Source organism: Heterodontus francisci, chromosome 17 (assembly GCF_036365525.1).
Source record: "Heterodontus francisci isolate sHetFra1 chromosome 17, sHetFra1.hap1, whole genome shotgun sequence".
Classification (NCBI taxonomy): Eukaryota; Metazoa; Chordata; class Chondrichthyes; order Heterodontiformes; family Heterodontidae; genus Heterodontus; species Heterodontus francisci.
The window spans coordinates 72,292,104-72,318,190 of record NC_090387.1 but is presented as its reverse complement, the minus strand read 5'-3'; the positions used below and the strand labels follow the sequence as shown (position 1 = coordinate 72,318,190).

General features: G+C 45.5%; 1 protein-coding gene across 2 annotated transcripts in view; it reads right to left on the bottom strand.

Moving 5' to 3' along the window:
* phaf1 (phagosome assembly factor 1) overlaps positions 1-26,087 on the bottom strand; it is a 115,316-nt gene that overhangs the window by 74,213 nt on the left and 15,016 nt on the right. For both annotated transcript variants that reach the window (XR_010976729.1, XM_068049657.1), the window contains exon 3: positions 25,410-25,493. Coding sequence is in view for 1 of the 2 variants with exons in the window: in XM_068049657.1 (XP_067905758.1) it covers positions 25,410-25,493 (84 nt within the window). In the remaining variant the exon portion in view is untranslated. The remainder of the gene's footprint in view (positions 1-25,409; positions 25,494-26,087) is intronic.

Below are 26,087 nucleotides of genomic sequence, written 5' to 3'. Positions count from 1 at the left end.
ACACAAACAAAACTTGAAATATTTGTTAACCACCTTGAAAGTGTTGATTCAAAACCAAAGCGGGAAACAAAAGGCCAATGCATAAGTCAAAAACAAACAGGGACACTGTGTCCATGCCCCATGAGTCCAGGGGCACAAGAACATTGTGCCATGCTACAAAAACATTACGTATTCCAAACAAATTCTTCAGCTGTGTCTCAATGCCTTGGCTCCAATCCAAAAGATGAACAGAGTGAAGCCTGATGCCAACTTCAGACTAATTAGAAGATCTGCTTCAGTGTCAGAACAGAAAGCCAGAATCCAACACAACTAGTCACAACTCCTCTCCCCAGGTTGCGAGGCACTGCCCAATGAGTAGGGCCCTACCAAATTTACCAGTGTGAAAAATGCATCACAGACCGTGAAATCTCAGGTTCTCTGCGAAGTTGGCCATTTTGCAAACTCTGCGAGTTATATTCATTGACAAAAGGTTCACCTCACTGATAGGTGAGGGAGGGCTTCCTGTGCAGTTTTGAGAGAAGCAGTCTCAAGTGTTGGCAGACAAGTGAGAATGCCAGAATGTGCAAATCAAAGACGGCCACAACAATTACTGCAGAACACAAAGAATTTGGAAGCCAAATTCTGCATGCCAATGGTTGAATATGGTTTTGTACAAGCTGCAATGTTTTGTTGGATCACACAGTGGGCAACAGTTCAGCGCCATTTAGAATCCAAACGACATCGAAGCTGAAACAGCATCCAACACCGCACTGCTGGAAAACAAACGCGATAAAAAACAAGCAACGATTTCATCTCTTTTTAAGTAGTCGACAGAGCTCAGAAAATCGTGAGCTGGTTTCAATGGAACTGGATGTTTTTGCAAGTGCCAACATACCATTGGAAAAACTTGATCACCCAAAGTTGTGGATATTCATTCAACCTAATGTACAAAATGGTGGTTGCTTGCCAAGTGCAAATAAACAAGACTACCGACCAAAGGTTTTTGCTACACATTGAGAGATAACGTCTCAGATTAACCTGTGAGTTTTTTGCAACTATTTGTGATGAGTCCAATGAGCAAGACAACTATGTGCTGCAGTTTTGTTTGATTTTATGTCTGTTGAGGCTGAAGTTGTAGAGTTAGGAAAGCTAACAATGCACGCAGACTGCGTCCACTTAGAAGCTGCTAATTACACCACAATTTCCCAAGCGATACTCAAAACAGTTTCAAAATATGGTGCAGATTTCAAAGTGTCTGCTTTCGTTAGTGACAATGCAACTTACATGCCAAAATCTTTCAAATCTGTGCTCCAAGGTGTAATGCCTAATACCGTAATGCACATATAATTCCTCTTTTCAGTGAACTGTGAAAAAACGAGTTTGGTAAAGTTGACAAACTGCTCAGCTACATTAAAAAGATCTTCAAACACTGCCTGAGCTGTAAGCTTCGATACAGTAACATATTGTAAATGCGGATAAAATTGAGTAACAAAACATTGCCTTTTATCCAGAGCCAGTAATTGCACGTTGGAATTCTTGGTTTCAGGCAGTAAAGTATCATGCAGCTCACCTGAAATGCTACTCAGACTTGGTCTCAAAAGAACTCACACTGACAGAGAACACAGGTTTTAACAGATATTGCAATCCTTCTAAACGATGCTCAGTTTAATGAGGAAATTCAGTTTGTTGCCAAGAATGCTACATGACTTAATCACTTGCTTTCTCTCTCTTTGGCCTCTTTGTCTCGAGAGACAATGGGTAAGTGCCGAGAGGTGGTCAGTGGTTTGTGGAGCAGCGCCTGGAGTGGCTATAAAGGCCAATTCGAGAGTGACAGACTCTTCCACAGGTGCTGCAGATAAAATTGGTTGTTGGGGCTGTTATACAGTTGGATCTCCCCTTGCGCTTCTGTCTCTTTTCCCTGCCAACTGCTAAGTCTCTTCGACTCGCCACTCTCTAGCCCCACCTTTATGGCTGTCCTCCAGCTCTGGCGATCACTGGCAACTGACTCCCACGACTTGTGATCAATGTCACAGGCCGTCATGCCGCGTTTGCAGACATCTTTAAAAGCGGAGCCATGGACGGCTGGTGGGTCTGATACCAGTGATGAACTCGCTGTACCGCGTCCTTGGGGATCCTGCCATCTTCCATGCGGCTCACATGGCCAAGCCATCTCAAGCGCTGCTGACTCAGTAGGGTGTATATGCTGGGGATGTTGGCCGCCACTTGGTCTCTGCATCCCCTGTAGGAGTGTTTTGAAGGGCTTTTTCAAGTGAATTTAGAAATTTATGTAACAGCTGTGGATACGAAATTCTGCTAGTGTTGATGCGCAGGCAGCCCTTCTGCTTGGAGTGATGCAGCTTCTTTGGTTTGAGCCTAACCTTGCTGCACACCAGGGAGTGGTCGGTGTCGCAGTCTGCACTGTGGAAGCTGCGTGTGATTTGAACACTGCTTAAAGAGGCGCGCCTTGTGATGATGAGGTCCAGCTGTTGCCAACGACGTGATCTTGGGTGCCTCCAAGAAACCTGGTGACAGGGTTTAGTGTGAAAATGAGTTGGTGATGCAGAGGTTATGATAGGTACACAACTCCAGCAGTCTCCGTCCATTCTCATTTATCCTTCCAATGCCATGGCGCCCATGGCAGGAGGGCCATGAGTCATGGTCGGCCCCAACCCTGGCATTAAAGTCCCCCAGCAGGAACAAATGTTCGGTGTTGGGAATGCTACTAATGATATCATGGAGTTCCTCGTAGAACTGGTCTTTAACTTCAGGTGGGGAGCAGAGTGTTGGAGCATAGATGCTGAGTAGGTGTACTGGACCAGAGGCGGTGAACAGTCAGATGGACAGTATGCATTCAGAGCCACCTTCAAGTGGCTCTATCATGCTGAGCAAAGAGTTTCTGATGGCGAAGCCTACTCCATGCTGTCTTGGTTCTTCAGGATCCTTACCCTGCCAGAAGGTGGTGTAGCCTTGCTCTCAGAGATCCGCTCGCAGGGAGGTGTGTCTCCTGAAGTGCTGCAATGTCCACATTGAGTCTACTGAGCTCGTTGTTAATGATGGCGGTCTTCCGAGAATCGTTGATTTGTGTAAGGTCTTCCGACAGGCCAGGACACACAGTTCTGACATTCCAGCTTGCAAAACGAAGGACTGGTACCTTCTTTTCTTGTTTTGCCGTGCTGTTTGGTGCAGTGTTATAGTCCACTTGTCGGGCAAAGACCCTGAGCTCCAAGCACCCATTGAAGCAGGTGGACTGTGACGGGAGCGGTAGCTGTCCAGTGAGATGTGATGACTTGTCCCACCAACAAAGAAAACCCGTGGCGCCCAATCTCTACGCCAATTCAGCTGGACTGATAACCCGTAACTGCTGCCTTCCGTGTTGTTTCGGTCGCTGTGAGGCGACTATGGCGTGACCTCTCCAGGGCGCATGTGTGGGCAGATGTATGGAGGTTGTGAGTTGCCCAAACGTCAAAACCCCCCTCGCGGCCTTCCTGGTGTGGTCCACCACCCTGGAGAGCGGGTCAGCCCACACCCTGCACGGTCTCCCCAATATCAGCATCCTCCAGACGGATGCTGCGCTCATGGTCGCCATCCAGCTGACGGTGGAGCTTCTTTCCCGGCTCCCAGCAGTGACGGCAGAAGGACGACCGAGGCCGGATTGAGGCCCCGAGCCTCTGCGACCGCCTTTCACACCCCTGGCCAGCGCCTTCCAGGTGCGCACGTCGTTTACATCGTGGCTGCACCAGACGAAAAAAAATCCTCTGCTGATTGCTTAACACTTGCTTTGAAGCTTAAAATATCACAGTCCACAAACCTTACAATAAAGTAACAGATGTACTATTCTGAGCTGAAGCAGTCAAACCACCACCACTCTTGACAGAATTAAATGCCTCAGCAGGTGTTTTCTTGCATGGCAAAGAAGCTCAAACAATATTACTGCTGCAGGGAAGAGTCAAGCATAAGTAAAAGCTGCTCAGGTTTCAACAATGTTCTGCAACATACCTGAAAGCTGTGTGTATCTCTACACAAATGCAGAATAAAACTCGTTTGATGTGATTCCTGACTTATAAAAGCATTGCAAAAGCCGATTGTTTTGTCTGTGCTGCAGTTTTGGAACGCTGGAATGCAGAATTCCCCCACCTTGCAAGGCTAGTACGGTGCTGTCTGACAATTCCAACAAACTGGATGCAGAGAGAGCTGTGTCTAAATACAGACAGGTATTCACAGCCCAGAGACAGGGAATGAAGAAAGAGCGCTGCCGGCTGCTCCATGTTCACTTTCCACCACTGACTTCAGTGAGTAAAGAAAGTGACCTGTTTGTAGCCAGCATTTAACAACAGTTTTTGAGTATACAATAAAAGCCATTTGAAACCAGATAGCTCCCTTGTGTTTTTTTGTTTTAAGTAGATAATTTTCATGGGTTTGTTGCAATTGTTTAAATGCATGAAAGTGAAATTCAAGATTCTTAAAATGCTGTGACCATGAATCTGGTAGGGCCTTACCCATGAGGCTGACAGAAAAAAATATATGAAGATTCTTCAGCCAAGCTCAGCAAAAGTTGACAATTCACTCAGCCGAATCTCCAGAGTACAGTCATTCCAGACCAGAATGAGCAACTTCCATGAAACGGATTAAAATTTCCATCCCCCGCTGAGTTTGTGCGAAGCACAGCACAAACGCAAGGAAAGCAAACAACAAATTCATAAATTTTGCCAATTTAAAATCTGGCTGTGTACCTTACAGAAGTGAGTAGCGACTGAATTTGGAATGCACCTTTATGATATACCAGTTGGTGCCAGGAGTGCATACAAAGCAGTACAGCAGCCTTAGCTGTCAGGAATGCAAATACCTCATCACTTGGTCTAGCAACAGACTGGCCTACGCTTTTCTCCTGCATCCCTTCGACTGGGGCACATCACTGGCACAGCAGAACCTCCATATTTAAATACCTATCCGTCATGCCAGTCCAGGGGGATGGAACGTGGGGAGACTTGCTGGGGCAATCTAGGGGGCTTGATACAGCAGGGGAAAGAGGCTGCCTGTGGGAGAAAAAGGTCCCCTTTTAAAATTCTCCTATTTCATTAATGGATTTTGTGCCCAACACTGTGAAAGTGGCTGCACAAGCCACCTTTTCCATTTTTACTGTGGGGGAGGTGCTCAGCCAGTCTGTGAATGCTGGGGATCAAAAAGTAGTGTGCGCTCTTCAGGCATTCCAAGTGCAAATGACAGGAAACACCAAGAGGGGAAAGCACCGTTTGCCCCAAACAGGCTAGGTCCCCTGAAAACAGCAGGAATGCAGAACATGTCTGTTGCTTTTCACCTCCACCTGGCCAAAATCCACTGAAAAGACAACAGAAGACAGCAAGCCCAGACTATAATATAACTGCCACTGCTATCCCACATAGTCTATCAGCCCACCAGTTTAGACCAGAAGTGCAACTACCACACTGTCCAAACTTAAAAAAAAATGTCAATTATTTGAACTGTTAAAAAAAGTCACTGGAGAAAATGAGATCACAGCAGTGAAATCCAGGACAAATTAAAGGGAGCTAAGAATATCTTTAAGAAAATTGCAGAGTTATACAAATTACAATTTGTTGAAGAAAATACTGTTGCAGGTTATTTGACTAACTACACCATCTCTGACCCTAGCTTTATATTACCACCTCAACTTCCCTTCCCCATCCCACACCCCACCACCCCAAGGTAGTTCCCACTCATGGTGTGTTTTTCTGGGTCGAAGAGTGATTGTTAACACGTCGAGTATTTACTCATCTACCTCCAAGGAGCAAGGCTTTATCAGACACTGCAAAGTGTGCCCTTCTCTTGGGCAGGAGTTCAGAGTCAAGACCATGCCATTCTGCCTGATGGGGATGTGAGGGAAAGTACCCAAGTCTGGGATATGCTGATCAGGGAGGGGGTGAGTAGAGAAAGAAAAAAAAAAGTTAAATCCTGCTTCCATTTTGCTGTAAGCAAATATTAACCCTTCGAGGACCCTGTGCAGATTTCATTATTTTATAGATTTTCCATCACTTCACTTCAGTAGAAGTGCAGATGCACTGTGTATTTTATGGTATTCTCTGAATAGTCTATAATTTCTACACAATCTTAGTAGCACAAAGGGATCAGCTTGAAGTCTATTTGGAATAGCTCCCTTTCAGGGAAGGCATTAAATAATTGAGACATGGCTTCAGGTAAGCCTGTTCCCTGTACCCAACAAACACTGCACTTACTGTTTTTAGACTGAGGAACGGTGCAAGTTTAGGACCCAGCATTATATAGGCAGGGAGAGATCACTTCCTCTGAAAACTAACTTCAATTTCACTATTCAGAGAGCACCATAAAATAGGCAGTGCCTCTACACACTTGTACAGTTAGTGATGGGAAAGCAGTACAAGAATGTACAGGGTACTCAAAAGGTTAATTTTAGTAACAAAATGAAAGCTGCATTCCATGAATTATTCCCCAGCTCAGCATCTCCCTGTTCTGCTTGCCTGCCCACACTCTTCCAACAACCACAACAGGATAGTATGGGCTGAGTTGATCATAGGAAAATGCACTCTGTAGGGTAGGAAAAAGCCTTGAGAGAAATTGTTGCCATAATCCTGCAAGAACCCAACAAACATGTCTGCTGAAGGCAGCCAAGTTCCAAAGCCAGATAAATCCAGCAGTTAGAATCGATGGGAGTCCTATGTTCAGCTGCCAGACAGTTGCAGCAGATTTCTGTGAGGTGGTTTGAAGTTCACATTTTCCAACCAAACATCTAAATGCTGGAGAAATGTTCCGAAGAAGGGTCACTGACCCGAAACGTTAACTCTGCTTCTCTTTCCACAGATGCTGCCAGACCTGCTGAGTGATTCCAGCATTTCTTGTTTTTGTTTCAGATTTTCAGCATCCGCAGTATTTTGCTTTTATCAAAATGCTGCTTGTGGGTACAATGGCCTACACATCACAGAAACATCCTCTCAGGTAATTAACCACAAACGTCTTCATGCCTTAAAGGAGTTGAAAGAAATGTATTCAAGTGCAAGCAGTACACTGTACTCCTCATTGAGAAAGTGGAACATATTCAGCTGCTCGCCTTTTCGTTAAAGTTTTCCTTTAAGACAGAGCCTACAGTGCTGCAAACATTCCTGCATCCTAAGGGACCACAACTGGGATTCCAGGCAGGACTGCTGGCAAAAAGGGGAAAAACAAAATTCAGCAACAAACATGGTGAAAACATTGACAAAACTCATTCAAAAAATTGCAATCGCAGTAAAGTGCCCAATGCAATAAGTGCAGTCAAACCTTGCCTAAGGGCCCGCTCTCATAAAAATTAATACACACATACTATTTGGTCGATTTAAATCTGTCCTTTTTATTACTGAGTAATCACTGCAGGAACGTGGCATTTTCTATCAAACATGGGAGAAATAAAAATACACAGAACAGGAAATAATCAAGGAAAGCAAGGGGCTGTGTTGGTTTTCCCATCATATATAACATGTCCAATAGTGCTGTGTCAATAATAGTGTAGCAGAGAGAAAGGAGACCAGGATATATTACATTACATTGCACAGATATGCGCCTACTCATTTGTTTGAGTGGTGTTGATCCTCCACATTCTAATGAAAAATGGAGAAATCACATAAAATTAGCTAAGGGACAGAAAACAGAGAGTAGTGGCAAACAGCTGTTTTTCAGGCTGGAAGGAAGTATACAATGATGTGCCCCAGGGATTTATCTTAGGGCCACTGCTCTCTTTGATATACATTAACGACCTGGACTTGGGTATACAGGGCATAACCTCAGATTTGCAAATGACATGAACCTCAAGCGTAGTAAACAACGGGAAGGTAATAACAGATGAAATTTAAAACAAATACATTTTGGTAGGTAAAATGAGGGACAGCAATATAAACTAGATAAATAGTCACTTGGTAGCACAGAACTTGAGCATATGAATTGATGTGCCCTCTTTTGGCTGTCTTCCACAAGCCTACCTTCACTGTTCAATATACACATTGGGATTCCTACAGTTCCACGTGCTATAAGATTGGCCTTATCGGCAATCTCTTAACTAGGACCTGAGCGATTTGCTCACTGTGCAAGCTTGATGCCAAAATAGGACGAATCAAAGCTATCCTGTGGGATACAGGCTATCCCGATCAGATCATTGCCTGCTGTGTATTGCGTATACTCACAAATGAGCCTAAGGCTGCCACTTTTGGACCTGAAAAGTGCCCAGTCTACCTCAAATTATCCTGGAAAGGTAAGGGATCTCAAAAATGAGTAACAGGTGAAGTTAGCCGTTTCACACTGCTACTATGCAGTAGCAAGACAAGTGGTATTTCCAATAAAGCCAAAAAAACATTCTGCCTATCACACAAATGAGTAATACGGTATATGAATTTCAGTGCTGGTGCGGTCAGGTACATAGGCCATACATCCCACCGACTGGCGGATCATTTCAAACAGCACGTCCCTTCAGCTGTTCGCAATAAGCAGAGTACTGACTGCACCCAACCTGCCCGTACTTGCAAATTTCAGAAGAGTATAACGTTAGATGTGATTCCACGATTGGGCAGCACTGAACATTACCAATTTAAGATCAGTTGGGTTCGCAATGTGGCTCACTGCAGCTCACCTATCAGTCATGGGGAAGATGCTGGAAACTATTACTAAAGAAGTTTTAACATTGCACTTGGACAATATGATTCGAACAAGTCAGCATGGTTTTACTAAAGGGAGATCCTGTTTGCCAAATTTATTAGAGTTTTTGAGGATGTAACTAGGAGTGTAGATAAAGGGGAACCAGTAAATATAGTATACCTGGATTTCCAAAAGGCATTCGATAAGGTGCCTTACAAAGGATCAATAGGCAAGATGAGGAAATTCCAGACCCACAACAATGTGGTTGACGCTCACACGCCTCTGAAATGGCCTAGCAAGCCACTCAGTTGCATCTAACCGCCACGAAGTCAAGAAAGAAATGAAACCGGACAGACCATCCGGCATCGACCTAGGCATTGGAAACGACAACGGCAAACCCAGCCCTGTCGACCTTGCAAAGTCCTCTTTACTAACATCTGGGGGTTTGTGCCAAAGTTGGGAGAGCTGTCCCACAGACTAGTCAAGCAAAGGCCTGACAGTCATACTCACAGAATCATACCTTACAGACAAGGTCCCAGACACTGCCATCACCGTCCCCAGGTATGTCCTGTCCCACCCCACCGGCAGGACAGACCCAGCAGAGGTGGCAGCACAGTGGTATACAGTCGGGAGGAAGTTGCCCTTGGAGTCCTCAACATCGACTCCAGACCCCATGATGTCTCATGGCATCAGGTCTAACATGGGCAAGGAAACCTCCTGTTGATTACCACCTACCGCCCTCCCTCAGCTGACGAATCAGTACTCCATGTTGAACATCACTTGGAGGAAGCACTGAGGGTGGCAAGGGTGCAGAATATACTCTGGGTGGGGGACGTCAATGTCCAAAGAGTGGCTCAGTAGTGCCACTATTGACCAAGCTGGCCGAGTCCTAAAGGACATAGCTGCTAGACTGGGTATGCAGCAGGTGGTGAGGGAACCAAGAAAGAAAAACATACTTGATCTCGTCCTCACCAATCTGCCTGCCGCAGATGCATCTGTCCACGACAGTATTGGTAGGAGTGACCACTGCACAGTCCCTGTAGCGACGAAGTCCCGCCTTCACAATGAGGATACCCTCCATTGTGTTGTGTGGCATTACCACTGTGCTAAATGGGATAAATTTTGAACAGATCGAACAATGCAAAATTGGGCATCTATGAGGTGTTGTAGGCCATCAGCAGAATTGTACTCAACCACAATCTGTAACCTCATGGCCCGGCATATCCCCCACTCTACCATTAGTATCAACCCTGGTTCAATGAAAAGAGTGCTGGAGGTCATGCCAGAAGCAGCACCAGGCATACCTCAAAATGAGGTGTCAACCTGGTGAAGCTACAACACAGGACTACTGACTTGCCAAACTGTGTAAGCAGCATGCGATAGAGAGAGATAAACAATCTCAACCAACGGATCAGATCTAAACTCTGCAGTCCTGCCACATCCAGCTATAAATGGTGGTGAACAATTAAACAACTAACTGAAGGAAGTGACCCCACAAATATCCCCATCCTCAATGATGGGGGAGCCCAACACATCAGTGCAAAAGATAAGGTTGAAGCACTTGCAACAATCTTCAGCCAGAAGTGCCGAGCTGTTGATCCATCTCGGCCTCCTCCTGAAGACCCCAGCATCACAGATACCAGACTTCAGCCAATTCAATTCACTCCATGTGATATCAAGAAACGACTGAAGGCACTGGATACTGCAAAGGCTATGGGCCCCGACAATATTCCGGCAATAGTACTGAAGACCTGTGTCCCTAGTCAAGCTGTTCCAGTACAGCTACAACACAGGCATCTACCCGGCAATGTGGAAAATTGCCCGGGTATGCCCTGTACACAAAAAGCAGGATAAGTCCAACCCGGCCAATTACCGGCCCAGCAGTCTACTCTCAATCAGTAAAGTGATGGAAGGCGTCCTCAACAGTGCTATCAAGCAGCACTTGCTTAGCAATAACCTGCTCAGTGACGCTCAGTTTGGGTTCTGCCAGGGCCACTCAGCTCCTGACCTCACGACAGCCTTGGTTCAAACATGGACAAAAGAGCTGAACTCAAGAGGTGAGGTGAGAGTGACTGTCCTTGACGTCAAGGCAGCATGTGACCGAGTATGGCATCAAGGATCCCTAGCAAAACTGAAGTCAATGGGAATCGGGGGAAGAACTTCGCTGGTTGGAGTCATACCTAGCACAAAAGGAAGATGGTTGTGGTTGTTGGAGGTCAATCATCTCAGCTTCAGGACATCACTGCAGGAGTTCCTCAGGGTAGTGTCCTAGGCCTAAACATCTTCAGCTGCTTCATCAATGACCTTACTTCAATCATTAGGTCCGAAGTGGGGATGTTCGCTGATGATTGCACAATGTTCAGCACCATTTGCGACTCCTCAGATACTGAAGCAGTCAGTGCAGAAATGCAGCAAGATCTGGACAATATCCAGGCTTGGGCTGATGAGTGGCAAGTAACATTCTCGCCACACAAGTGGCGGGCAATGACCATCTCCAACAAGAGAGAATCTAACCATTTCCCCTTGACATTTAATGGCATTACCATCGCTGAATCCCACTCTAACATCCTAGGGTCTACCATTGACTAGAAACTGAACTGGAGTAGCCATATAAATACCGTGGCTACAACAGCAGGTCAGAGGCGAAGAATCCTGCGGCGAGTAACTCACCAAAGCCTGTTCACCATCTACAAGTCAGGAGTGTGATGGAATACTCTCCAATTGCCTGGATGAGTTCAGCTCCAACACTCAAGAAGCTCAACACTATCCAGGACAAAGCAGCCTGCTTGATTGTCTGTGGATGGGGTGCCATTCACTCTCTCCATCAATGCACAGTGGCAGCAGTGTGTAACATTTACGAGATGCACTGCAGCAACGCACCAAAGCTCCTTAGACAGCACCTTCCAAACCTGCAACTTCTACCAACTGGAAGGACAAGGGCAGCAAATGCATGGGACCACCACCACCTGCAAGTCACACACCAGCCTGACTTGGAACTATATCGCCGTTCCTTCACGGTCGCTGAATCAAAATCCTGGAACTCCCTTCCTTACAGCACTGTGGGTGTACCTACCCCAAATGGACTGCAGCAGCTCAACACCACCTTCTCAAGGGCAATTAGGGATGGACAACAAATGTTAGCCTAGCCAGCGATGCCCACATCCCATGAATAAAAAAAAAGGGGCTCATGGTGTTGGGGGTAATATATTGTGGACAGAGGATTGGTTAACAGTCAGGAAGCAGACAGTGGGCATAAGTGGAACATTTTCAAGTTGGCAAGCAGTGAATAGTGGAGTGCCGCAAGGATCAGTGCTGGGGCCTCAGCTATTTACACACTATATTGACTTCGACGAAGAGACAGAGAGTAGTGTATCTAAGTTTGCTGTTGATACAAAGCTCGGTGGAAAGGTAAATTGCGGGGAGGACATAGAGAGGCTGCAAAGACAGGCTAGGTGAGTGGGCAACAAGATGGCAAATGGAGTATAACGTTGGGAAGCAAGAGGTTGTTCACTTTGGTCATAAAAATAGAAAAGCAGAATTTTTTAAAAAGGTGCGAAACTGGCAAGTGTTGATGTTCAGAGACACTTGGGGGTACTCATACAAGGAACGCACGAAGTTAACATTCAGTTGTAGCAGGCTATTAGGAAGGCAAATGGCATGTTGGCCTTTATTGCAAGGGGATTGGAGTACAGGAATAAAGAAGTCTTACTAAAATTGTACATGGCTTTGATGAGACTGCACCTGGAATACTGTGCGCAGTTTTGGTCTCCACATTTAAGAAAGGATATACTTGCACTGGAGACACTGCAGCAAAGATCTACTAAATAGGTCCCTGGGATGAGGGGGTTGTCCTTTGATGAGAAGCTGAGTAAATTGGACTTATATTTTTTTGGAGTTTAGAAGAATGAGGGGCGATCTAATTGAGACATACAACATTCTGAAAGGCTTGTTAGGGTAGAAGCTGAAAGATTGTTTCCACTGGTTGGGGAATCTAGAACACAGGGACACAGTCTCCAGATAAGGGGCCAATCATTCAAGACTGAGATGAGGAGAAATTACTACACTGAAAGGGTTGTGAATCTTTGGAATTCTCTACCCCAGAGGGTTGTGGATGTTCCATCATTGAATACGTTTAAGGCTGGGATAGATAGATTTTTGGTCTCACAGGGAATCAAGAGATATGGGGAGTGGGCAGGAAAGTGGAACTGAAGCCCAAGATCAACCATGATCATACTGAATGGCAGAGCAGGCTCAATGGGCCATGTAGTCTACTTCCGCTCATATTTCATGTCTTCTTATGTAGCTTGCTAGAAGTTACATATATTCATCCGCAGGGACCTGTCCTCTGCAGGCAAAAGGAACACGTCCAAGCTTTGCGTCTTTTTTGAATTCAGAAGTGTGGTTCCCTAGTGCATTCTCCATGGCAATGCCTCGATCAAAGTTGACTTGCAGTATAAATTGTTGCTCCCTTTGAAATTTGGCATTCATGCATCTGCCCTGTTGAGTGCAACACACACAGCTTTGACAGCATGTCTCATCAGCAATAAACAAAATAGTACAATTTAAATGGTTGCAGTAAGAGAAACCTGGGGGTGCATGTACAAAAATCTTGGAAGGTGGTAGGAAGTGTTGAGAAACTCGCTATAAAAGCATATGAAATCCTTGGCTTTATTACTAGAGGCATAGTGTATAAAAACATGGGAGTTATACTAAACCTTTATGAAACACTGGTTAGACCCCTGGAGAACATACTTCCCTCCAGTCTGAAAAACGTTAACCTTTACTCTCTGCTTTCTGTCCCTTAGGCAATGTTATATTCTTGCTGCCACTGTCCCTATAATCCTTTGGGCTATAATTTTGCTAACAAATCTACTGTAGTACTTGGTCAAATGCCTCTTGAAATCTACATACACACGAACTGCTCTACCCTCATGAGGGACAGTGGCATACTGGTAATGTTACTGAACGAGCAATCCAGAGGCCCGGACTAATGCTCTGGAGGCACGAGTTCAAATCCCACCACAGCAGCTGGGGGAATTTAAATTCAATTACTAAATAATCTGGAATAAAATGCAAGTCTCATTAATAATGATCATGAAACTACCACATTATTGCAAAAACCCATCTAGTTCACCAATGTCCTTCAGGGGAAGCAATCTGCCATCCTTACCTGGTCTGGCCTATATGTGACTCCAGACCTACAGCAACGTGTTTGACTCTTAACTGCCCTCTGAAATGGCCTACCAAGCCACTCAGTTGCATCAAACAGCTATGGAAAAATCAAAGAATAAAACTGAACTGACCACATGGCATCGACCTAGGCACACACAACCCAGTCAGCTCTGCAAATCCCTTCTCAACAACATCTGGGGACTTGTGCCAATATTGGGAGAGCTGTCCTACAGACGAGTCAAGCAACAGGCTTAGTCATACTCACTGAATCAAACCTTACAATGTCCCCAGACTCCATCACCATTCCCAGAGGTAGCAACACTGTGGGAAACAGTCAGCAGGCTGTAGCCCTGACAGCCCTCAACACGGCTCTGGACCCCATGAAGTCTCATGGCATTAGGTCAAACATGGGCAAGTAAAGCTTCTGCTGATTACCATCTATCATCCTCCCTCAGCTATGAACCAGTACTCCTCCATGTTGAACATCACTTAGAAGAACTGAAGGTAGCAAGTGCACAGAATGTACTCTGGGTGAGGAACTTCGATATCCATCATGAGCAGCTCGGTAGCACCACTACTGACCAAGCTAGCAGAGTCCTGAAGGGTATATCTGCCAGACTGAGCCTGTGGCAGGTGGTGAGAGAACCAACATGAAGGAAAAATATACTTGACCCTGCTCTCCCCAATCTACCTGTCACATATGCATCTGTCCATGACAGTATTGGTAGGAGTGACCACTGCACAGTCCTTGTGGAGATAAAGTCCCATCGTCACACAGAGGACACCCTCCATCGTGTTGTGTGGCACTATCACCCTGCTAAAGGGGATTGACTCAGAACATATGTAGCAGCTCAAAACTGGGCATCCATGAGGCGCTGTGGGCCACCAGTAGCAGCAGAATTGCATTCAACCACAATCTGTAATCTCATGGCCCAGCATATCCCTCACTCTACCATTACCACCAAGCCTGGAGACCAACCCTGGTTCAGTGAGGACTTCAGGAGAACATGCCAGGAGCAGCACCAGGCATGCTAAAAACGAGGTGCCAACCTGGTGAAGCTACAACACAGAACTACATGCATGCTAAGCAGCATGCTACAGACAGAGCTGAATGATCCCACAATCAATTGATCAGATCAAAACTCGGGAGTACTGCCACATTCGGTCATGAATGGCGGTAGACAATTAAACAATTGACTGGAGGAGACTTCACAAGCAACCCCATTGTTAATGAAGGGGAGCCCAGCATGCCAGTGCTAAAGGCAAGGTTGAAGCATTTGCAAACATCTTCAGCCAAAAGTGGCGAGTGGATGATCCATCTCGGCCTCCTCCTGAGGTCCCCACCATCATAGATGCCAGTCTTCAGATAATTTGATTCACTTAATGTGATGGCAAGAAACAGTTGAAGTCACTGGATACAACATCCCAGCAGTAGTACTGAAAATTTCTACTCTAGAACTAGCCACAACCCTAGCCAAACTGTTCCAGTACAGTACAACACTGACATCTATCTGATCATGTGGAAAATCGCCCAGGTTATGACCTGCCCACAAAAAGCAAGACAAATCTAATCTGGCCAATTACTGCCCGCCCCATCATTCTACTCTCGATCATCGGCAAAGTGACGGAAAATGTCATTGACAGTGCTGTCAAAGGCATTTACTCACCAACAATCTGCTCACTGAAGCTCAGTTTGATTTCCACCAGGGACACTCAGCTCCAGACCTCATTACAGCTTTGGTCCAAACATGGACAAAAGATCTGAATTCCAGAGGTGAGATGAGTGCAATTGCTCTTGACATCAAGGCAGCATTTGACCGAGTGTGGCATCAAGGAGCTCTAGAAAAATTGAAGTCAATGGGAATCAAGGGAAACTCTTTACTGGTTGGAGTCATGCCCAGCACAAAGGAAGATGGTTGGAGGCCAATCATCTCAGCCCCAGGATATCGCTACACGGTAGGCCCAATCATCTTCAGCTGCTTCACCAATGACCTTCCCTCCATCATAAGGTCAGAAGTGGGGTTGTTCACTGACGATTGCAGTGTTCAGTACCATTGACAACTCCTCAGATACTAAAGCAGTCTGTGCCCGCATGTAGCAAGACCTGGATAACATTCAGGCTTTAGCTGTTAAGTGATTACATGCAATGACAATCTTCAATGAGAGAATCTAACCATCTCACCGTGACATTCAACGCCATTACCATCATCCCCCACCAACATCCTGGGGTTACCACTGATTGGAACCATAACTGGACCAGCCACAAATACCGTGGCTACAAGAACAGGTCAGAGGCTGGGAATTCTGTGACGACTAACTCAAGAACACAAGAAATAGGAGTAGATCATATGGCCCATCGAGCCTGCTCTGCCATTCAATATGATCATGCCTGATCTTGGGCTTCAATTCCACTTTCCTGCCCACTCCCCATATCCCTCGATTTCCTGAGACACCAAAAATTTATCTATCCCAGTCTTAAATGTATTCAATGATGTCTCCCAAAAATCTGTCCACCATCTACAAGGCACAAGTCAGGAGCATGATGGAATACTCTCCACTTGCCTGGATGAGCGCAGCTTCAACAATATTCAAGAAGCTCGACAGCATCCAAAACAAAGCAGGTCGCTTGATCAGCACCACATCCACCATAAACATTCATTCCCTCCATCACTGGTGCACAGTGGCAGCAGTATGTACCATATACAAAATGCACTGCAGCAACTCACCAAGGCTCCTTCAACAGCATCTTCCAAACCTGCGACCTTTATCAGAGGGATAAGGGCAGCAGGTGCATGGGACCACCACCTGAAAGTTCCCAAGTCACCCACCATCCGGACTTTGAACTACACTGTTGCTGCTTCACTGTCGTGTCAAAATCCTGCGACTCCCACCCCGCTAACACTGTGGGTGTACTGTACCTACACCACATGGACTGCAGCGGCTCACCACCACCTTCAAGGGCAATTAGGGATGGGCAATAAATGCTGGACTCATCAGCGATGCTCACATCCCAAGAACAAATTTTAAAGAAGTTACTTCAAAGAAAATCAACCAACTTAGTCATACTCCACTTGCCTTTCAGAAACTAGTGTTGACTTTCATTTATTAGCCCATACTGTTCTAAATCCCACCACCATTAGGCTGACTGACCGACCTATAGTTGCTGGGTTTAATTCCTCCGCCCTTGTTTTATAACAAACAGGAGTGTAACATTTGCAATCCGCCAGGCCACTGGCACCATCCCAATATCCAAGGAGAATTGAAAGATTGTGGTCAGAGTCCTGCAATTTCTACCCTTACTTCTCTCCATAACTTAGAATGCATAACTATAAGTTGTTGCATCCTATCTAGATGAGGTGACATTTCTACTTTGAGAACTGCCAAGCTTTTAAGTAGTTCATTCTTTTTCTCATGCTCTCTTTGCCCCTTATTCCTTTTTTAGATTTCCTCTATACTTCTGATATTCAGCTTGGTTCTCTACTGTATAATGAACCTTATAATTGTCCCAGGTCATCTTTTTCACTTCAAATCATACTTTTCTCTTCATATCTATAGTCACCCAGGGAGCGCAAACTTTGGATGTCATTCCTTTCCTCCTCATTGGAATCTGTCTACTCTGTACCCAAACCATCTGCTCTTTAAAGGCCTCCCATTGTTAAATTACTGTTTTATCTCATCAATTTTTGATTCCAATCTACCAGGGCCAGATCCCTTTTCAATTCACTGAAGTTAGTCCTCTTACAGTTAAGTATTTTTATGCTCGATTGCACCTTGTCCTTTTCCATAATTATTCTAAACTTGATATGATCATACTTTTCCATATGCTCTCCCACTGAAACATGTTCCAGTTGCTCCACTATATTTCCCAGAACTAGATCCAGCACTGCTTCCTTCCTTTTTGGGCTGGAAGCATACTGATCAAACAAGTTCTCTTGCACACATTTCAGGAATTTCTGCCCCTCTTCGATTTTACAATGCTACCATCCCATTCGATACTAGGAGTTCTCATTATCGCAACTCTAGATTGTGCAGCTTTCTGTAATTTGCCTGCAAATTTGTTGCTTGATCTCTTTTCCACTATTTGGTGGGGTATAGTCAACACCAAGTAATATTGCTCCTCTATTGTTCCTTAATTCCAACCAAATACGTCGTCTTTGGTCCCTCAACATCATCCTTATCTGGTGCTGTAATAGTTTCTTTGATCAATACCATCTCCCCCTCCTTTTTTCCCCTTGAATATCTTTCCTGAATACCTTGCAGCCAGAAATATTAAGTTCCCAATCCTCCTCTTGATCCAGATCTCTGTAAATGCTACCATATCAGTCTCATGTGGTAACGTGCTCCTGCAGCTCACCAATCTTACCATGTACTGTGCATTTATGAATAAGCACTCCAAACCCAGCTTAGGCTACATTGCATTTGGAATCATAGAAAAGTTACAGCACAGAAGGCGGCCATTCAGCCCATCGTGTCTGCACCGGCCGAAAAAAGTAGCCACACAATCTAATCCCACCTTCTAGCGCCTGGTCCGTAGCCTTGCAGGTTACAGCACTTCAGGTGCATGACCAGGAACCTTTTAAATGAGTTGAGGGTTTCTGCCTCCACCACTGATCCGGGCAGTGAATTCCAAACACCTACCACCCTCTGGGTGAAAACGTTTTTCCTCATGTCCCCTCTAATCCTTGTACTAATCACCTTAAATCTGTGCCCCATGGTAATTGACCTCTCCGCTAGGGGAAACAGGTCCTTCCCGTCTACTCTATCTAGGCCCTTCAATTTTGTGCACTTCAATTAAGTCACCCCTCAGCCTCCTCTGTTCTAAGGAAAACAACCCTAGCCAATCCAATCTTGCCTCATAGCTGCAACTTTCAATCCCTGGCAACATTCTTTTAAATCTCTTCTGTACTCTCTCCAGAGCAATTATGTCCTTCCTGTAACCTGGTGACCAGAAGTGTACGCAATACTCCAGCTGTGGTCTAACCAGCGTTTTATACAGTTCCAGCATTACATCCCTGCTTTTGTATTCTATTCCTCGGCCAATAAAGGAAAGCATTCCATATGCCTTCTTCACCACTTTATCTACCTGTCCTGCCACCTTCAGGGACCTGTGGACATGCACTCCAAGGTTTCTCACTACTTCTACCCCCCTCAATAGCCTCCCGTTTATAGTGTATTCCTTCACTTTGTTTGCCCTCCCCAAATGCATCACCTCTCACTTCTCTGGATTGAACTCCATTTTCCACTTTTCCGCCCACTCAAACCATTGATATCATTCTGGTGTCTACAGCTATCCTCTTCGCTATCAACTACACGGCCAATTTTTGTGTCATCAGCAAATTTCCCAATCTTGCCTCCCACATTTAAGTCCAAATCATTACTATATATCACAAACAGCAAGGGACCCAACATGGAGCCTTGTGGAATACCACTGGAACCCGCTTTCCATTCACAAAAACGTCAGTCAACCACTACCCTTTGTTTCCTGTCACTGAACCAATTTTGGATCCAACTTGCCACTTTCCGATATATCCCATGGGCTTTCATTTTTCTGACCAGTCTGCCATGTGGGACCTTGTCAAATGCCTTACTGAAATCCATGTAGACCACATCCACTGCACTACCTTCATCAATCCTCCTCGTTACTTCCTCAAAAAACTCAATCAAGTTAGTAAGACACTACTTTCCCTTAACAAATCCATGCCTTTCTCAGTTGCAGTTTACCCTCTCAGACTAGATTCTAACAATTTACCCACCGAGGTCAGACTGACCAGCCTGTAATTATTTGGCCTATCCCTAGCACCCTTTTTAAACAATGGTACAATGTTCGCAGACAATCTTCTGGTACCTCACCTGTATCTAATGAGGATTTGAAGATGATCCACAGAGCATCTGCTATTTCCTCCCTAGTTTCCTTTAACAACCTGGGATGCAATCCATCCGGCCCAGGCAATTTATCCCGTCTCATCCCCATTTTTGAACTACTCTTTCCACCAGTGCTATTTGTCTCTCCAGTCCTCCGTGCACCTTAGTTCTTCTCTCTCATGTTTCATCCTGATGCTAAATTAGTTTAAACTCACTCCCATAGCAGTAGTTAACCTTCCTGCAAGGTCACTGGTCCCAGCTCCCCTGAGGGGTAACGATCCACCTTCAGCAGGTTCCCCCTGCCCCAAATCTGGTTCTAATGCTCCAAGAACATGACGTCCTCCTTCCTGCGTCATTTCTCTAGCCATGCGTAAACCTGTTTTATCCTACTATTCCTATACTTATTAGCGCATGGCAGTGGCAGTAATCCAAAGTTACAACGTTTGAAATCCTGCTTTTTAACTTCCTCCATATCTCCAGAAACGGACTACAGGACCTCAATACCTTTCCTTCCTATATCATTGAACTGGATAAATATTTGGAGAGAAAAATTCACAGGGTTACAAGGCTGAATAGCCTCCTTCTGTGCCGTATCATTCTATGATTCCATGAAAACATAGCACTAATGAGAGATAAATAACATTTAGAAAGCACTTAGGCAAATTATTCATTGGGGTCTAACAAATAGCGCTGATGTAGTACAAAGGCCTAACAAAAATTTAAAACTTCAGTTTAACTAGGTTAGAAAATTTAATTCAAACAATTTTTCCTAGACTTTTTGCAAGTGCATAAAAGGCTTAAATTTTTCCACAATTTCCTTTCAGCATTGTAAACTTTCCTGGATGTTTAGATCATCCATTACCAAAAGAATAAAATATTCATAATAGGAAGCCCCTCTTAGGAAGATTAGACCCCTGCACTTAAAAAAAAAAGATAGAAACACTCAAGAACTTGAAGATTAGAAATGACCCCTTCGAATCACTAAAATTTCATGGCTTTCAGCTTTAACAGTACAGCAAGGAGAACATGTCTAATAGCAAAACACTGCACATATTGTAGAACTCTGGTGCAGTTTGTGTGCCACCATACCAAGGATATATCATTTCACTAAGAGTCAGACTCGTATGCTGCTTGAGCGTGCAGCAAAATTTGAAGTTTCTCTGAATTACTGCACTACATCTATAAAACTACACTAAAAATTTTGCATAAAAGCAAAATACTGTGGATGCTGGAAATCTGCACCTTCTCCTTTGTTATCTCTTGCCCAACCCCCACCTCACTTGTTTATAATCTGTGACTTTTCTAATATTTGTCAGTTCCGAAGAAGGGTCACTGACCCGAAACGTTAACTCTGCTTCTCTTTCCACAGACGCTGCCAGACCTGCTGAGTGAATCCAGCATTTCTTGTTTTTGTTGCTAAAAATTTTGCATCTGGACATAATTTTCTACTTATAAATTCTGATGTGCATGGTTGCAATGGAAATTGCCTATGCAAACTTGTCACACTGTAATTATACCTACCCTCCTGCCAATGCTGGTGACTGCAAAACATCAGCCATACATTTCAAACGGTTTTGACAGGTCAGTTTAAGGAGCATGTCAGTTGGTGGGTTTATTTGATGGGCGGTGCCTGGCACACATGGATGCAGGTGGAGCACGCGGAGGACTGGAGCATGTGTTGCACATATAGCGTACTGGAGGTCTACACACAGCTTGATGCAGCCACTCACCAAGGTGGTCATCAGGATGAGGGCCACGTTGGGTACATTCTTCCCACCCTTATCCAGAGGTTTGAATATCGTGCCCCTCCGGACCCGGTCCATTTTAGATCGCCAGATGAAGCGGAAAATGGCTCGGTGACTGCCACAGCGCAGGAGTGGGGTATGGGCCAGACCTGCGCCACATACAGCAACAATGTGAGCGCCTCGCACCTGATGACCAGGTTCTTACACACAATGGAGAGAGATCGCTGCCCCCACATGCTCAACTTTTGTTGTACCTTGGCTACTTGCTCCTCCCAGGTTTTGGTGCACGCCCCGGCCCTTCCGAACCATATCCCCAGCACCTTCAGGTAGTCTGACCTGACGGTGAAGGAGACAAAGGATCGGTCAGCCCAGTTCCCAAAGAACATGGCCTCGCTCTTGCCGTGGTTAACTTTGGCTCCCGAGACCAGTTCGAACTGGTCGCAGATGCTCATCAGTCTGCGCACAGACAGCGGATCCGAGCAGAAGACGGCAATGTCATCCATGTACAGGGAGGCTTTAACCCGAGTGCCTCCACTGCCTGGGATTGTCACCCTTCTTATGCTCGCATCCTTCCAAATAGATTCAGGAAAGGGTTCAATACAGCAAACAAACAAGACCGGGGAGAGAGGACAGCCCTGTCTGACTACAGAATAGATCGGGAAACTTTCCGATTCCCACCCATTGATTGAGACTGCGCTACTGATGTTTGTGTAGAGCAGTTTGATCCAATTGCAGATTCCCTCCCCAAACCCCATTTTGGAAGGCACGTCCATCATGTAGGTGTGCGATATCCTGTCAAAAGCCTTCTCCTGGTCCAGGCTGATGAGGCAGGTGTCCACCCTCCTGTCCCGCACATAGGCGATCGTATCCCTGAGTAGCGCGAGACCATCAGAAATCTTCCTGCCGGGTACAGTACAGGTCTGATCAGGGTGGATCACCAACTCCAGAGCAGACTTGACTCGACTGGCTATGACTTTGAACAGAATCTTGTAGTCAACATTAAGCAGTGAGATGGGCCGCCAATTTGATTTCTGCCCTCTCCCCATTCCGCTTGTAGATGAGGGTGATGATGCCTTTCCTCATGGATTCTGACATGCTGCCGGCCAGGAGCATACTCTCGTATACTTCCATCAGGTCCGGGCCGACCCAGTCCTACAGGGCCGAGTACAACTCGACCGGTAAGCCGTCGCTTCCGGGGGTTTTACACGTCTCGAAGGACTTGACGGCCTTTGTCAGCTCGTCCAGAGTTAGCGGCTTGTCCAGTCTCTGCCTCCTGTCATCTAAGACCTCTGTGATAGATGACAGGAAGGACTGGGAGGGGCTCTGCTGTCTGTGGGCTTCGCGTCATACAGCCCAGCATAAAAGGATTTGCTGATCCTTAGTACGTCAGACTGCGAAGACGTTACCGAGCCATCTTCTTCCTTCAGGCTGCTGATAACAGAGCTCTCTCTGTGTACCTTTTGGAAGAAGTAACGCGAGCACGTCTCATCCTGCTTGATGGAGCGGACTCTGGACCAGAAGATGATCTTGGAGGCCTCCGTGGCAAAGAGCGAGGCCTGCTGGCTCTTCACCTCTTGGAAGTCCTCCTTAACCTCGACCCCCATTGACTGCAACCGGAGCAGATTTTGCATACTTTTCTGGAGTCGGGACATTTCCCTCAGTCTCTCTCTCACCCTCTGAACACCTTTGTGGATGAAGAACCTCTTGATGTTCTCCTTGATCGCTTCCCACCAGTGAACTGGAGACTCAAAGAGGGGTTTCACGGTCCTCCAATCTTTGTAATCCCTTTTGAGTTCCTCAACGTTCTCTGGGGTCAGCAGTGTAGCACTGAGCTTCCACGTCCCTATGCCAACCCGCTGGTCGTCCTGTAAGTGACAGTACGCAAACTCCAAGTGTCACTACGTGCTGAGGTTCTATCTGTCCCCGGTGTTGCGAAGGATGGGCCTGGTCACATTGCCGCGGAATGCTCCATGCAGTTGGACCGTGCCATACCACCTATCCTTCATGGAGCAGTTTTGCAGGAAAACACCTTTGATCACCAATCCATCAGGCAGTGGTCTGCACGGAATGTCCTCAAGGCCCTACGGGAAAAGGAGACTGTGGATCCTGTCGGTTGGTTCCCCGAGCAGACCGCCAAAGTCATTTGGCGGAATGCCACATCACCAGAACTTTCAAACAAGCACAAAGATGTAGCTTGGCTGGTGGTGAGAAGAGCCCTCCCCGTCAGATCCTTCCTGCACGCCCGAAGTCTCGCCCCCTCCGCGCAATGCCCCCACGGTGGCTGTGGTGGGGAAGAGACCGTTGCCCACCTCCTCCTGGAATGTGTCTTTGCAAAGCAGGTGTGGAAAGAGATGCAGTGGTTTTTGTCGAGGTTCATCCCAAGCAGCTCTGTAACACAGGGGTCTGTGCTCTACGGGCTGTTCCCAGGGACACACACCGAGACAAACATCAACTGCTGCTGGAGGACCATCAATTCGGTGAAAGACACCCTTTGGTCTGCCCGAAACATGCTGGTCTTCCAGCGCACGGAGTTGTCTACAACCGAATGTTGCAGACTGGCACATTCCAAGGTCCAGGACTATGTGCTGAGGGACGCACTAAAGCTTGGGGCAGCCGCAGCAAAGGCTCAATGGGGAAAGACCACTGTGTAAGGTCCCCCCACCAAGCTGAACGGAGGGGCTGGATCCATGGGAAACCCCTTGGGCTGTATTGGAAAAATTTTCATTTGCTGCAAAATGTAAAAATGTTAATGGCACGACAAATGTGAAATGGAAGGGTTGTGAGGCAACTCATGATTGTATTGAAGGAAACTGATCTCCCTTGCAATGTTTGCATTTTTTGATGCTGTTTGGCAATGTAATTTTTACAGATTTTTATGAATAAAGTATATTTTGGAAATAAAAAAAAAATGTGTTGCACATATAGCTGCCAACAGTTGGTGGTGGCAACAACAGCAGCAGGGTGGCTGGGGGCAGGGAGACGCGCTGGTGGAGAACAAAAACAGCAGAAAGTAGGGGAAGCCAACAGCAAAGCTGCCCTGGCTGGAGAGATCGTTTCCGTGAAGGATGGGATGGGATGGATGGGGATGGCAAGAGCAGGATGGAAGGAATGAGATGGAATGGAATGGGAGAGGTTGATGAGATGATGGAATTAAGTGTGGCAAAATGGTGGCATCAATTATATGATATAAATTACTCAAAAACTATTCTTTGTACTACATCAGCGCTAATTTGAAAGACTAAGATGGTAGTCGAAACCCTCCAGAGTTTCTACACAGTCTAACTCCAATGGGCATGCCACCACAAACAGACTCAAAGAAGGAGCATTATAAAACTTGAACCCTAAACAAGGACCGTGTCATGGAACAAAAATTGGTAGTTAGGAAACTGTTTTCTTCGATGATAGATGCTGGAATTAAAACAGGCAGATTTTAAGTAAATAAAAAGTGTTTATTCCTCAAATAATATTGAGCCCATCAGATGTAAACCTACCTTTACAACTCAGGAGCAAACTGTTCCAAATTAGGCTTTCATATTCTATGACTATAAAGAAGTCACAAGGCCAGACTCTTGATAAAATTTGTATTTACATTCCTAGGCCACTTTTTACACAGTTTTATGGAGCTTTTTCCAGGGTGAAATGTCTTGATTCTGCTCAAGTCTTTGATGAATGAATAAATAGAAATCCTGTATTTCAAGAAGTACTGTTGCAATAAAGATACTAATTTGACTGCAAATGTTTTACGGGTCTCGGCTGGTTTAGCTTTAAAGATAAAAAGTATTAAATAAAAAATAGACTTTAAAACAACGACTGCATTATATCCATATAATATGGTCCAATTATTCCCACCCCTTAAACAGATTACATCTTGGCTAGTTCTCACATGCAGTGATGTGGAAAATCAACTGGTATAACAAAGATTGCGCCTCGTCATATCAAGACATCTCAATGCTTTGTATTAGAAATAATTTTTACGCATATCAACTGTTGCATAGGAAGGCAAGGCTCAAGCACATCTCTGACCTTTAGTCTCTGATTATAAGCATCAAAAAGTAGTTTGATTCCGTCCTGAGTCAGATTAAGGATGAGGTCGTGGCTGAGTGGCGACTGCAAAGAAAGAAGAGACAACTCCATTAAACAGAGCGACAACACTGCAGACAGCATTTATGGTATTAGACGCAAATCAATGCATTAAATGTTCTTCTACACAAGCATGTGGAATGGATTGCCAATGAAGGATTACTCACACTAGAACACAAGGCCCTCAAACATGACCTAGAATCTCAAATCTCTGGAGCTACTTGCACTTTTTTTTTTAAAATATGCATCCTTGGGATTTGGCAAACACTGACAAGGCTGCATTCAATGCCTGTCCCCAGATGCTGATGAAGTGGTAGAAACATCCAGGATGCTGACTTATCAGGATGGTGCATGACTTGGCGGGTAAGTTCGAGAAGATATTTCCATGACATAGTTGCTCGTCCTTTTTGGTTGTCAAGGTCACAGGATAGGAAGGTGCTGCTGAACTAACCTTGCATCCTAAAGACTGTACACACTACAGTGGAGAAGGGAAATATTAAGCCTAGCAACAGGGACATCAATCAAGTAGACTACAAGCACTTTGGATAATGTCCAACTTCTTGAGCGTTGTTGCGGTGCACCGATCATGCAAGTGGCGAGCCTTATAGAAGTGGAGAAGCT